Source organism: Macaca fascicularis, chromosome 2 (assembly GCF_037993035.2).
Source record: "Macaca fascicularis isolate 582-1 chromosome 2, T2T-MFA8v1.1".
Taxonomy (NCBI): Eukaryota; Metazoa; Chordata; class Mammalia; order Primates; family Cercopithecidae; genus Macaca; species Macaca fascicularis.
Window position 1 is genome coordinate 182578396 of NC_088376.1, and position 15809 is coordinate 182594204.

The 15809-nt window shown below is 40.2% G+C and overlaps 1 protein-coding gene across 2 annotated transcripts in view; it reads right to left on the reverse strand.

Annotated features, from left to right (window-relative positions):
• Window positions 1-15809, reverse strand: part of LNP1 (leukemia NUP98 fusion partner 1) — a 46033-nt gene that overhangs the window by 8769 nt on the left and 21455 nt on the right. For both annotated transcript variants that reach the window (XM_065539582.1, XM_005548303.4), the window contains exon 2: window positions 11907-12095. In XM_065539582.1, coding sequence (XP_065395654.1) covers window positions 11907-12062 — 156 coding nt within the window. In that variant the 5' untranslated portion in view covers window positions 12063-12095. The remainder of the gene's footprint in view (window positions 1-11906; window positions 12096-15809) is intronic.

The following is a 15809-nucleotide window of genomic DNA, read 5'->3' on the forward strand; positions in this document are numbered from 1 at the left end:
TAGGTTTGATACATAGGTATACATGTGTCATGTTGGTTTGTTGCACCCATCAACTCATCATTTACATTAGGTATTTCTCCTAATGCTATCCCTCCCCCAGGCCCCCATGCTCCATCAGGCCTCTGTGTGTGATGTTCCCCACCCTCTGTCCAAGTGATCTCATTGTTCAATTCCCACCTATGAGTGAGAGCATGCGGTGTTTGGTTTTCTGTCCTTGTGATAGTTTGCTGAGAATGACGGTTTCCAGCTTCATCTATGTCCCTGCAAAGGACACAAACTCATCCTTTTTTATGGCTGCATAGCATTCCATGGTGTATATGTGTTGCATTTTCTTAATCCAGTCTATCATTGATGGACATTTGAGTTGGTTCCAAGTCTTTGCTATTGTGAATACTGCCACAATAAATGTATGTGTCCATGTGTCTTTATAGTAGCATGATTTATAATCCTTCAGGTATATATACAATAAATATATGTGTGCATGTGTCTTATAGTAGCATGATTTATAATCCTTCGGGTATATGCCCAGTAATGGGATTGCTGGGTCAAATGGTATTTCTAGTTCTAGATCCTTGAGGAATCACCACAGTGTCTTCCACAATGGCTGAACTAATTTACACTCCCACCAACTGTGTAAAAGTGTTCCTATTTCCCCACATCCTCTCCAGCACCTGTTGTTTCCTGACTTTTTAATGATCACCATTCCAACTGACGCAAGATGGTATCTCATTGTGGTTTTGATTTGTATTTCTCTGATGACCAGTGATGATGAGCATTTTTTCATGTGTCTGTTGGCTGCACAGATGTCTTCTTTAGCGAAGTGTCTGTTCATATCCTTTGCCCACTTTTTGATGGGGTTGTTTGTTTTTTTCTTGTAAATTTGTTTGAGTTATTTGTAGATTCTGGGTAATAGCCCTTTGTCAGATGACTAGACTGCAAAAATTTTCTCCCATTCTGTAGGTTGCCTGTTCACTCTGATGGTAGTTTCTTTTGCTGTGCGGAAGCTCTTTAGTTTAATTAGATCCCATTTGTCTACTTTGGCTTTTGTTGCCATTGCTTTTGCTGTTTTAGTCATGAAATCCTTTCCCATTCCTATGTCCTGAATGGTATTGCCTAGGTTTTCTTCTAGAGTTTTTATGGTTTTAGGTCTAACATTTATGTCTTTAATCCATCTTGAATTAATTTTTGTATAAGGTGTAAGGAAGGGATCCAGTTTCAGCTTTCTACATGCAGCTAGCCAGTTTTTCCAGCACCATTTATTAAATAGGGAATCCTTTCCCTGTTGCTTGTTTTTGTCAGGTTTGTCAAAGATCAGATGGTTGCAGATGTGTGGTGTTGTTTCTGAGGCCTCTGTTCTGTTCCATTGGTCTATATATCTGTTTTGGTACCCGTACCATGCTGATTTGGTTACTGTAGCCTTGTAGTATAGTTTGAAGTCAGGTAGCGTGATGCCTCCAGCTTTGTTCTTTTGGTTTTGGATTGTCTTGGCAATGCGGACTCTTTTTTGGTTCCATATGAGCTTTAAAGTAGTTTTTTCCAATTCTGTGAAGAAAGTTATTGGTAACTTGATGGGGATGGCATTGAATCTATAAATCACTTTGAGCAGTATGGCCATTTTCACGATATTGATTCTTCCTAGTCATGAGCATGGAATATTCTTCCATTTGTTTGTGTCCTCTTTTATTTAATTGAGCAGTGGTTTGTAGTTCTCCTTGAAGAGGTCCTTCACATCCCTTGTAAGTTGGATTCCTAGGTATTTTATTCTCTTTGTAGCAATTGTGAATGGGAGTTCACCCATGATTTGGCTCTCTGTCTGTTAATGGCGTATAGCAATGCTTGTGATTTTTGCACACAGATTTTGTATCCTGAGACTTTGCTGAATAGCATACCTAGAAACTTATGCCATAACAGCATACCTAGAAACTTATTCTCAAATAATCAGAAATATGGTTAAAGATGTGTAAAGCTGCTAAGATACCTAAGATAAATCTGTATATATTAGTCCATTTACTAAATAGGTCAGTCATGGTAGTAGGTGCTGTGGATAGGATGGGGAGCAAAACAGTCTCTTAGAGATTGCATCTGCACAGGAGATAGATGTTTAACAAATAGGGCATGTGTCTGTGTCCTTGGATAAATGCTATAAAGGGGAGTTCAAGGTGCAATGAGAAGGTAGAATGGGGTAAACCTATATATATTGGGGTGGGTCTTAGGGGGGTAAGGAAGAAGGATCCAGAGAGAATTCTGTGAATGTGTGACGATTGAACTACAAGCTGAAGGATGAGCAAGGGTTAGAGGACAAGGACTGCTTTCTGCCTGGAGATGAGCACCACATGGGCAGATCCACTGCCATGGAAGAAGCTTGCTGGCATAGTGGTTCTGGGGAGCACAGTGGACCAACAGGAGCCAAGAGAGCTGGAATAAGGAGACATTGAGGGATTTCAAGTAGGGCAATATCCCATGATTGGTAATGTGAAAACATATCAAACTCTTACCAAAGGTTTTCTCTGTGGTGTGCTATTGTTTTCTTCCTTTTCCTTTTTTTTTTTTTTTTTTTTTTTTAAGTATTTTTCACAGTTATATCTGGGTAGCATGTATTATATTGTCAGGAAAAAAATACATTAAAGTTTTGCAACTGGGAGTGAAATGGAAGTTTGTACAAATGTCTTTTTCCGTTAAGGAGCCTAAAAAGAATGGCAAGAGTTTGATCACAACATAAAGTGTGTACTTAAAACTCCTTACAGCAGATAGGTTTTCCAGTTTGTCTCTTTGCTTTGGCATATGACTTTGTGGAACATGAGCCTAAAAGAGAACTGTAATTAGGACATGGAGAAACTCTTCCTCTTTAAAAATGTTTACTTGCTATGCGAGTTCTATTTTTGGAATTTTATATGACCTCCTAAGGTAATTTAAAATAGCCTCACCTATCTATCCCTTACTTTGTGAATCATGCTGTAGAACCTGGGTTGCTATCTTCTCACACTCTGAGCTCACCCTGGGCTCCTGGGCTACCGCATTGCAGCAGGCACTGACTGAGGGACATGACTGCCCTGTACACCGACTCTCCTAATTAGAGTGCTCCAAACAGCATGACTCTTTCCCCTGTGGTCCCAGAACAACGATCTCCATCAAAGAAAATCCCATGCACTCTCTATCCCCAAGTCATTGGTTCTCATTTAAAAAGAAATTGGTTTTTAGGACAGTGAAACTATTCCGTGTGCCACTATAATGGTAGGTGCGTGCCATGATACATTTGTACAAACCCATAAAATGTACAACAGCAAGAGTGAATCCTAACGTGTAAACTATGGACTCTGGGTAATAATGATGTGTCAGTGTGGGTTCATCAACTGGAACAAATGTACCGCTCTAGTCAGGAAGGTTAATCATGGGAGAGGTATGCATATCTGGGAGTATGACGGCTATGGAAAACTCTGTACCTTCTGCTCAATATTGCTTTGAGCCTAAAACAGATCTAAAAAAAGAAAGTGTGTGTGTGTGTGTGTGTGTGTTTTTAAGTGCCAATAAACCTAAAAGGAAAGGTGGGGAGAGGGAGATTGGTTATGTAATATATTCACCTCAAGAGCTTAACTACTTGATGTTATTTATTTTGGCTTTAATTGCAATCACCCTTCATTTTTATCCCTCCAACCCTGTAGTCAATGGTTAACAGCATAATGAGACATAATGAGAAAGATCCAGGTGCTGGGATAATAAGACCCATACTGAGTCCCAGTGCACAGTATGTGCCTGGCACTCTGGGGCCATGTCCTTGATAGCTAACTTCAGAATAAAGTCTGCAAGGAGTGATTCTTCCCCTTTTACAGATGAGGAAAATGCATCTTAGTGAGGCTAAGTCTTGCCTAAGACTTATGTGACTAGTGACTTTATTAGAGAGATAAAGTGACATGCCTAAGCATGTGACATCTGGTTCCTGGCTTAGCAGTACTAAATCCTTTATCTTTAACAACAGCAACAGCTTTATTCTATTTCCATGTGAAACTGCCTGTAAATGTGACTTTTAACCATGTGCCAATTTAAACAGAATTCTATTATAAAGTTAGTAATAATAATCTATAGGTCTTTAGGAATTCATCTAAAAGAATTTTATAGGAGGAGTATTTTATAACGTAGTCTAATGCTATCATCAGAACCAGAGGACTACAAATGAGTAGACTAGCTATACATGGAAACACTATCAGGGAAAACATTCAAATGTTCAACTGGTAAAATGATAGTTCTTTTAGAAATAATAAAGATAAGCTTAGTAGCCATGTACTATACATCCTTCAGGGAAGTCAAACAATGTTTTAAACTAATCAGTAAAATAACTTTGTTTAATTAGGGAAATGAACAGACCCTGCTTGGTCACACTATTACACATTAAATCAATGCAAAACTGTCATCAACACCCTATCACAAGTTATACAGTGGCTAGAGGAGAGCTATAAGAAGAAACTCCTGTGAGCTTATAACACTTCACACCTCAGGCACTTGAAATCTTTTCCTAAAGCAAAATTCAAGGACTTGTCTTACTCATCCCAAAGCTGCAGTAGCCAAACTAAGCCCATCTAAACCATATGCCTCTGAGATCATAACCCCAAATGACATTAAATTAGGTCATGTATAATAATGTTTTCCCTACTAGCTCTCCACTCTCTAGTGATGATGCTTGTTATGAAAATGTATTAGTCACCTTGGGCTGCCATTAACAAAATACCATAACCTGAGTAGCTTATGCAACAGAAATTTGTTTCTCACAGTTCTGGAGGGTAGGAAGTCCCAGATCTAGGCTCTGGCTAATTCAGTTCCTGGTGAGGGCTCTCTTCCTGGCTTGCAGATGGCTGCCTTCTCACTGCACCCTCACATGTCTGCTTTTTTTTTTATGCACACATTGGGAGACAGAGAGGAAGAATAAGCTCTCTGATGTCTCTTCTTATAAGGGTATAATCCCATTAGGCCAGGACCCCACCCTCATGAACTCATCTAACCCTAATTATCTCTCAAAGGATCCATTTCCAAATACCATCACATTGGAGATTAGGGCTTCAACATATGAATGGGCAAGGGGAAGCACAAACATTCAGTCCATAACAGAACATATGCTACCTGCCAGTGTTCAATATAAAATTACCAATGATCTTCCCATTGTAATATAAAAGAGAAACATGAAAGACAATGAAGTAAACGGAAAATGAAAAACTCTAGAATTTTGTGCAGTAATTAACTGAAGGCATCTGGAAAAAAATTTCCAAGTGTCAACACCTCTGACAGAGGAGGAGGAGGAGGTGCAGAGGGAGGAGATGGAAAGAGAGAAAGCATCTTATTAGGTATGTAAACTAAAAATAAAATCCTAAGCCCCCCATCAACTGAACAGACCCCCTCTTGGCCAAGGGGATTCCATAAAAACCTTAAAAACTTAGTTCCGAGCCATGACAGGACAGGAGCTCAGATGCGCCTCGTTGTACCCCGTCATGTATGGTTTAGACACAACAATTGACCAGCATTAATGTTAAAATAGAGATCACAACACTGACAGAACAAAGTCTTTGTGGCAATAAGATACCTAATTATAAACAGAACCTAAGGCCATGCTAGGCAAGGGTTAAGTCGTGCACCCCTACACTTAAAGAATAAACCATGTTCTGACTGCCACAAGGTTTTTACTTTCCTCTAGCAGCTAAACAAGCACCAGCTCTGACACATGCAGCATTAAAACAATTTGTAGCTCCATCACATGCTGACTAGCTGATTCTCTTGTTCCACCAGCCATTACTACAGTTTTGATTGGACAAGAGACTGATTTCAATAACTTTCTCCTGACAAGACTACCAACCATGGACTGGTCCTAGCCGGTTTATGGGGGCTGCACACTCACTCACCTTCCTGCCCTGAGAAGATCTTTTCAGGAATAGGGCCTAATTGTAATATATTTAAATGTTAAGTCTCCATCCCAAAGTGAGCATGGGTCATACATGCTACATGCATGTTTGTTCAAAATTCCTGTGTCCACAGAACTGTGTCAGGATCACCTTCAAGAATATTCATAGCTCCTCCTATCAGCTGTTGCATATGGATGTTTAGCCAACCTGTTCAGCATAAAGCTCCTACCCCTTACCCCTCCTCCTCTGAAGTGTCTGTCTCCAGTCTTTCTGGAGGCTATGCTTCCCAGGCTGTGGGATGGCCACCTTGCAGGCTATAAGCTTTACAGGAAATAAAGTCCCCTCTCCTTTTCTAAATGTATACACTGTATACATTTAGCATTAAAAAAAAACTTACTATTTTAATAAATAAGTTAATAGGTACTAGGCACTGTCCAAAGCACTATATATATACATTACTTATTGAATATTCATAGCACCTTTATGAGATCTGTACTATGATCACCAATCCCATTTACATGTAGGGAACTGGAGGCAAAGAGAGTTCAAGCAGCTTGCTCAGAGTTATGCTGCTAGTAAATGAAGGACACAGGAGGCCAGCTCCAGAGCACTTGCTCCTGACCACTCCTCTCCGCTGCCTTTCTACAACTCCTCCACCTTAGCACCTAGAAGAAGACAGAAAAGTCCACGGAACATTATGCTAAAAGCTCCCTATACAGTTGTCACTGGTACCTGAAATTCTATCATTAGTTTCATTTCCTTGGATTAAGGAATTGCCTCCTATGAAAATTAAATTCAAATATAAGCTGAAATACAAGAAGCCACTGCCAATCATGACACTTGATAGTATGTGTCCAGGTTTGTGAGAACTCCCCTAAGAGGGCCATGCCCCACCTGCCCTGTAGAGAGATACTATAAGAATGAGAGTGTAGCCAACTGAAAGTAGATCAACGATAAAAACTAAAATTACAAATACCTTTCATCATTTTAAAGTGAGAGCATGGAGAGAGAATATACAATGGAGAAAGGTAATTTTATTAAAAAAAAAAAAAAAAAAAGCCGAGTGCAGTGGCTCACACCTGTAATCTCAGCACTTTGGGAGGCCAAGGCGGGCAGATCACCTGAGGTCAGGGGTTCAAGACCAGCCAGGCTAACATGGTGAAATTTCATCTCTACTAAAAATGCAAAAATTTGCCAGGTGTGGTGGTGCATGCCTGTAGTCTTGGCTACTCAGGAGGCTAAGGCGGGACAATTGCTTGAACCCCAGAGGCAGAGGTTGTAGTGAGCCGAGATCTCACCACTGCACTCCAGCCTGGGCAATAGAATGAGACTTCATCTCGAAAAAAAAAAGAAGAAAGAAAGAAAAAATAAAAAGAAAAAAGAAGAAAAAAAAGGAGGCATCATGCTACCTGACTTCGAACTATACTATAAGGCTGCAGTAACCAAAATAGCATGGTAACAGGTAACAGGTACCAAAACAGACACATAGAGCAGTGGAACAGAATAAAGAAGTCAGAAATAAGACCACAGTTATATAACCATCTGATCTTTGGCAAATCTGACAGAAACAAGCAATGGGGAAAGGATTCCCTATTTAATAAATGGTGCTGGGAAAATTGGCCAGCCATATGCAGAAAACTGAAACTGGATCCCTTCCTTATACCTTTTACAAAAATTAACTCAAGATGGATTAAAGACTTAAATGTAAATCCCAAAACCATAACAACCCTAGAAGAAAACCTAGGCAGTACCATTCAGGACATAGGCGTGGGCAAATACTTCATGATGAAAACACCAACAGCAATTGCAATAAAAGCCAAAATTGACAAATGGAATCTAATTAAACTAAAGAGCTTCTGCACAGCAAAAGAAACTATCATCAGAGTGAACAGACAACCTACAGAATGGGGGAAAATGTTTGCAATCTACTCATCTAACAAAAGTCTAATATCCAGAATCTACAATGAACTTAAACAAATTTACAAGAAACAAACAAACAAACCCATCGAAAAGTGGGCAAAGGATATGAACAGACACTTCTCAAAAGAAGACACTAATGCGGCCAAACAAACATATGAAAAAAGCTCAACATCACTGATCATTAGAGAAATGCAAAATCAAAACCACAATGAGACACCATCTCACACCAGTCAGAATAGCGATTATTAAAAAGTCAAGAAACAATAGATGCTGGCAAGGCTATGGAGAAATAGGAATGCTTTTACACTGTTGGGGGGAATGTAAATTAGTTCAATCATTGTGGAAGACAGTGTGGTGATTCCTCAAGGATCTAGAACAAGAAATACCATTTGATCCAGCAATCCCATTACTGGGCATATACCCAAAGGAATATAAATCATTCTACTATAAAGACACATGCACACGTATGTTTGCTGCAGCACTATTTACAATAGCAAAGACATGGGACCAACACAAATGCCCATCACTGATAGAGTGGATAAAGAAAATGTGGTGCATATATACCATGAAATACTATGCAACCATAAAAAGAATAAGATCATGTCCTTCGCAGGGACATAGATGAAGCTGGAAGCCATCATTCTCAGCAAACTAACACAGGAACAGAAAACCAAATACCACATGTTCTCACTCACAAGTGGGAGTCGAACAATGAGAACACATGGATCCAGGGAGGAGAACAACTCACACACTGGGGCCTATCAGAGGGTTGAGGGCCAGGGGAGGGAGAGCATTAGGATAAATACCTAATGCATGCAGGGCTTAAAACCTAGATGACAGGTTGATAGGTGCAGCAAACCACCATGGCACATGTATACCTACGTGACAAACCTGCACGTTCTGCATATGTATTCCAGAACTTTAAAGAAAAAAGAAAAAGTCTTGGGTGTACATCGGTAGAGACTTATTCTATATCCTTCAAACTATATCATGTGGGCAAGTACATATGGTGCCTTCCCTGGAGCACAGAAGAAGCACTGTGAAGGCCCATCTGGAGTTACAAAAGCCCTGGGCCAATAAACGCAGTTTCTTCTCCCAAAGATCTTTCATTTAGCACAATCTTCCCTTCCACGAGGCCCAGACTACATAGAACAATGTTAAGAGAACCATGTTAAGCTGAAGGAGATGATGACTAGAAAGCTAAACAGACTAAACATATTAAAAATGCACTTCCACAGAATAAATACATGACAGGGAAACTGTTTTACTTCAGTTTTGTATTCATGTGATGTTGGAGAGAGAAGGCAAGTCAGTTTAATAACAAGAGAAACTTCATATTACGTTCCTTTCACTAAGGACAACAGAACAATAACGTTGGATTTCTTTATTCACTTTAATTCAGCAAACACAGGTTCTAATGAGTCTGGAGAAAAAGTAGCATTCTATAAAAAGGCCTAAGCTTTACCCTTTGTTGTACTTCATTCTTTCTGCCAAATTTGTATTTTCTACTAGACTGACAGTTCCACAAGTGTGGGGTCTGGACATGTCTTGTTTCACCCTGTGATACTCGGACAATGTTTGGCTCACAGTAGGTGTTCAATAAATATGTGAAATAAATTAACGTTGATCATTGTGGTTTTGTGTGAATCATGAGACTGATGAAGATGTATTAGAAACTACATTCAAGGAGAAGTGGGGAAAAAAAGAAACCACATTCAAAGTAGGCAAGGGCGAAAGTTCTTCTCCTCCTATGCATATAATACTGAATGTAATATTGATGGTTATAGAGTATTAAAAGGTTGAGAGAGGGAAGGGCCTTAGAGCAGTCGGGAGAGAAGAAAAAAAGTAAGGATAAGAGTAAGCTTTTCTCTTTAAGGTATTTTCATTAGCTCAAAGCAGACGAAAAATTGAAAACCAAACTGTTCCTTAAAATAAGAATATATATATATATATATATATATATTTTTTTTTTTGTTTTGTTTTTTTTTTTTTTTTTTTTTTAGACAAGGTCTCATTCTGTTACCCATGTTGGAAAGCAGTGGCATGACCACCATTCACTGCAGCCTCGACCTCTTGGGCTCAAGTGATCTTCCCACCTCAGCCTTCCAAGTAGCTGGGACTATGGGAGCACCACCACACCCTGCTATTTTTTTTTTTGGAGAGACGGAGTCTCACTATGTTGCCCAGGCTGGTCTCAAACTCCTTAGTTCAAGTGATCCTCCCACCTTGGCACCCCAGAGTGCTGGGATTCTAGGTGTGAACCACAGCACCGCACCAAAAGTAAGAATATTTGATTACATTTTAGAGATAGAAAGAGTTAAGTATTCAAGTATAGATTCACTTATACACATACAGCATTACGTACATAAAGAATGAACTATCAGACTCCCCAACTACTTTCCAGGACTCTGCCCACTGACCTCTGGTTCCTCTGATTTGTGCTCTGTGCTTACTGTTTCTCCATTCTATTCAGTCATATTTTTAACTTTTTTAATCCAGCAATTTTTATTCTGCATGTTAGTCTAATAATTATGGAATTCATTGCTGACTCAGATAATCTAAACAGATTAATTCAGGCAAATGCCCGAAGCAGGGATGAGCAGATAAAGATGTCATAAGGACACAGTTTACAAATGTTATACATAATAGATGCTGTGATTCCATAGACTAAGGCAAACAACATTGCAACCTAAAAGTGAATTATGTAAATAGGGTAACCATCTCCGTTTTAAAAGCCCTATAGACGCTAAAGTTTATTCAAGGAACTAGTAAATCATATTTCTTTCTTTGTTTTCATATTTCCTGTGGCTCCAAGGGGCCATTGTAATAAATAGTAAATTATGGTTTTTGTTTTTGTTTATCCCTGTTCTCACATCTGGAAACTGGAAAGTAATCATACTCCTGGTTCACACAGCCTGGATGCTTCACTTATTGTGGAACATAGATTAAAATGAGAGGCAATAAGTAGGTGTTTATTTTATAACAGAACATGGAAGGTCAGAGGTAGAAGGGTTCTTAGCGATCACTCAGTCCAACACCCCCATCTTTTTCACTTTAGCAACCTGAAGCTGAAAGAAGGGTTGAAGATTGCCCTTTGTCCCTGAGAATGCATTTGGCAAGGGATCTATTTTGAAATATTTGTGTCTCAAAGAATTCTCATTCCTCAAACTTGCTGATCACCAGGAGTAACAGAGGTTGCCTTATACACTTTCATATGTCTTATAGACATTATGTGTCTGGGAAGCCTGAAGTTAAAAATAAAATAATATTACCCCAAACAAAACTTACTTGGTTCTGGGGTTGGCAACAGCAGGGGATTGGGAAACTATCCTCTGGTAGCTGACATTTCATGTGACTTACAAAAAAGAAAAGCTGTATTATTGCTGTGTAACTGTGAAGCGGAGGACACACATGTCTACTGTGGAGCCTTCTAGCATCACAGGAGAGCAGAGAGAATAGCCACCCGTACCTGCCACTGAGTCCACAGCTGACCAAGCCCAGCCATTCCCCTCTTGGGAGCTTTTCTGCATCTTGTTCCCCAGATACCAGGTGCTCTGCCTAGCCATAACAAAACAGTGCCGAGGGCAGGAGAATTTTAGCTCCCTCTCCCATCTAGAGACCAAATGGCCTCCCAGAAAGAAAAACAAGTATGTCAAATGTCTCAAAGGTAGTGACTTGTTATGTGGGATCCCCAGTTCCTTAGAAGGTCTACCAAAGAGTGGAACAATTTTCAGTATTTCAGATGGAAATCACACATTGAGCCACAAGGCTACACAGACTAAGTAGAGCATCAAGTTTCTTTCCTTTGGCTTAAGTTCTGTCACTCGGTGGGATTATCTCAGGCTTATCAGGAGCTCTGGAGAGTGGTTAAAGATCTCTCAGAAAACTGAAAATGAAGAAATCATTACCCATTAGATGAAAATCAGGTCCCTTGAAAGACAAGATGGAATAATAAGAGAGATTTCTGTGGGTATGAGAAAGACTCGGAAGTACTGGTTTTAAACCAAAGAAAACTTTAAATCCAAAGACTCCTCAAAAAATTATTTAAGAGAAACCCCCTCCCCTATTCCAGCTCTCCCCTCCGGTTCCATGACAATCACTCACTGGGCAGGGCAGGGAGGTCTTCCTGTGACTGGTGGCTTGTGGTCGGTGGCGTTCCCGGAGTCCTCTCTGATCCTCCTCTCTCCAGCTGTGGCCCCAGAAGCTGCTCATCCATTTGGCAAAAGACACATCATCATCATCATCATCTTTGTGCTCCATGTAAAGGTGATGCCAAATATTGAAGGCCTGCCCCTAAATCCGACAGAGGGAAATATCACCCAACAGGGCTGACAATGAAACCCAGATCTCCCCCAAAAGACAAAATGAAACTGGTCTTTTTAAAATGGTCTCCGATACTGGCATCCTTAAAGGAGAAAGATTTACTAAACAACCACTTCATCATCAGGCAGCCTTGGGCAATGTCTATTTATAAATTGTGCAGCCCACATTCCCCTCCCCTTGTCTTTTTAAATTGAGAGGCTTTCTAATCCTTCCATTGCTGGGGCTTGTGCCTCACAGCCTAAGGGTGGGAAGCAGAGTCCACTGCCTGGTTTTCCCTGTGCTTTGCTGCCAATGACATGTGATGGCATCTCCAGCTGTCAATGATGATGGAGCATGACCCTCACAATATGCCCGTCAGCTCCAGGCAAGCTCTGAAATGGGGCCACATACAAGGAACACACTGACCACAGCTTGCCAGGTAGCCAGCTGTTGCCATGACATATCTAGAGCTAGATACTCTCCTAATAAAATGATATTGATATAAAATCCAGCTCCTGGATCAAAACGAGTAGCTTTTAAAATTGATGTACATGCCGGGCGCAGTGGCTCAAGCCTGTAATCCCAGCACTTTGGGAGGCCGAGACGGGTGGATCAGGAGGTCAGGAGATCGAGACCATCCTGGCTAAAACGGTGAAACCCTGTCTCTACTAAAAAATACAAAAAACTAGCCGGGCGTGGTGGCGGGCGCCTGTAGTCCCAGCTACTCGGGAGGCTGAGGCAGGAGAATGGCGTAAACCCGGGAGGCGGAGCTTGCAGTGAGCTGAGATCCGGCCACTGCACTCCAGCCTGGGCGACTGAGCAAGACTCTGTCTCAAAAAAAAAAAAAAAAAAATTGATGTACAAATGTAAATAATATACAAGTACATGTAAAATGTACAAATCATAAGTGCACAGCTTGATGGATTTTTATATACGTATACCCCTGTGTTACCACCACCATGCAGGTAAAGACATAGAACACTGCCAGCACCCCAACTGGCTCCATGTATCCCCCTTCCAATCCATACTCCCTTCAAAAGTTTACCATTAATGATCTGTGTCACCATAGATTAATTTGCTTGTTTTTGAACTTACTTTCAATGCATTATACAGTATGCATTATCCTATGTTATTCAACATTATGTCAGTGAGATATATCCATGTTTTTGCAGTAATAGTAGTTGATGCTGTGTGTAGTATTGCATTGCATCAACATGCCACAATTTTTAAAAATTCAGTCTACCAGTGATGGTCATTTTAGGCTGTCATTTAGATTTTTTCTAGTTGGGGCTTTTGTAAATAAAGTTTATATAAATTTTACAGTCCCTGTCTTTTAGTGGGCATTTTTTTCAAGGTAAAGAGAATATTACGTTTATGGAACTCCTACTTTGCATCAAGTATGGAGCCACCAAGTACTCCATATTGCTCATTTTCTTTTTTCTTTTTTCTTTTTTTTTGAGATGCAGTCTGGTCCTGTGGCCCAGGCTAGAGGGCAATGGCACGATATCGGCTCACTGCAACCCCCGCCTCCCGGGCTCAAACGATTCTCCTGTCTCAGCCTCCCGAGTAGCTGGGATTATGGGTGCCCACCACTACGTCCAGCTAATTTTTGTATTATTAAAAAACCCCATAAAGACGGGGTTTCACCACGTTGGCCAGGCTTGTCTCAAACTCCCGACGTCATGATCCGCCTGTCTCGGCCTCCCAATGTGCTGGGACTACATGCATGAGCCACCACGCTGGACCCCATATATGCTAATTTTCTTATAACAACCCTGTGACTGGGAGATTTGTATGACATTTTATTGATAAGGAAGTTGAGATGCAAATAGATCACCCCTTGCCAAAGTGAACTTAATACTAAGTGGCAAAACCAAGTTTGAAGTGGGGAATAGAAAAACAAAGTCCAGGCTCTTTCCACCATCCTGTCAGTATTTCAAGAGAACTTGGAGAAGTCTTGCATTTTCAATCAGGAATTCTTGGCCATTTGCCATACGAAAATCCTTCCTTGAGCTGCAAAAAGATAAGCTTGGTAACTATGACCAATGTTTGTAGAGCATGGTATCACAACTTTTATGTTACTAAGGAAAAGTAGCCAAAGCTTAACATATCTTGTAACATTTTTATTTTTTGCAAATGGCCAAGACTTCCTGTGTTATCACAACTCATTGCTGGAGGAATTAAGCACATCCTGTGGGACTGCACTGGAACAGGACTTTTTGGAAGAGTGTGCCTAATTTCCTCCAGACTGCACCCCATATGCCTTTTCTATTTTCTTTCTCAGTTTTACTTTGTATCCTTTCAACATAATAAATCGTATCCATGAGTACGACTATATATGCTGAGTTCTAGCAAATCCCCAAACTGGGGATGACAGCTACTATCACAAGTGGGATTTGCTAAAAAAAAAAAAAACAACCCAAATCACTGAAATATGGCTAAAGCAGGGTTTGGGAAAAGGGAGGATGAAGAGGACACGATGGTGAACCTTCAATGCCCAGTGGCTACCTAGCCATCTGTAGAATGAATCAGCTGTTGAGATGATGTCTGTTGTGAGAGGTAAAAGTTACCTACAGAATTCAAAATAACGGACTCAACCCCAGGACAATTGGTTCATTAGATTCCCTGGATACTTTTGGCCATGGGTAGCTAAAATGAAGGGATTAAAAAGTGCAGCCTGGCTGATGCCTTTGGGTTTTGTTCTCTCCTCTAGACGAGAAGAGAAAGGGTCCAAACATTCCCAAAACACATTTTGCATGGGCCACAAATGTTAAAAGTTTGCATTGCTTTCTCTTTCAAGTGGGAAGGAAGAGAAAGCAATGCAAACTTCTACCATTTTTGTTAAGTCAGTTCCAAGAGCTAGAACAAGGCTTTAGATAAACCAGCAAGAAAGGGGAGTGGGGGAAATAATACCCCATCGCCTGGTACAGCAGCCCTTTACATTCCAACTAGAAATCTCTCAGCAGGTATAATGTAAGTCATATATGCTGAATTTACCACTTTACTACTAGGAGTTTGAGAAAACCTGCAATGAAAAAAAAAAGAGATTTTTAAAAAATGGCTTCTATTCTGTGGCTATTGTACCTGAATGAATATGACAAAAACTGATGTAAAATATTATATGCTTATAATTTTGTAAATGCTTGAGGGATTGCCCTAGTTAGGGAAAGTGACTCTGTAAGAAATATTAGGAGAATATGCACCTCTTGATTTTTGTTGCTAGTAGACACATTACAATGTAAACTCTGAGTATTTAAATACTGAAATCTCCATAACTGATTATTTTGCTATAATTTTTGCCTGTTGGAGCCTATGGGAAAAGGTAGACAACAGAAGGATAGCTCATCTCCACTGGAAAAAACACCTTTTGAGTTTTAAAAAGCGGTTTTTAGTTTGCTAATAAGTTCTTATAAAATCGGGTGTCTGTCTGACCCTCAGAGGCTAATGATTTTCCAGCCTAATGTGCTTATTTTGGAGTGGGTCGATTGGACTCTAAACCTGACAATATAAAAAGGGCTTAGAAAACATTTCTTGTCAATTGCACTTGGAACACAGTTGTTTGGCCCTGTATCTTCTTGGCTTTGCTGCTGCTAAAGAAGAAAAGTTGCTAGCTAGTTTGGAATCCTGAATTCACAGATCCTAACTGCCTGGAGCTTATGCTAAGCTGAAACTTGATACTGTCTGTGAGGGACGGTTCCAATCTCT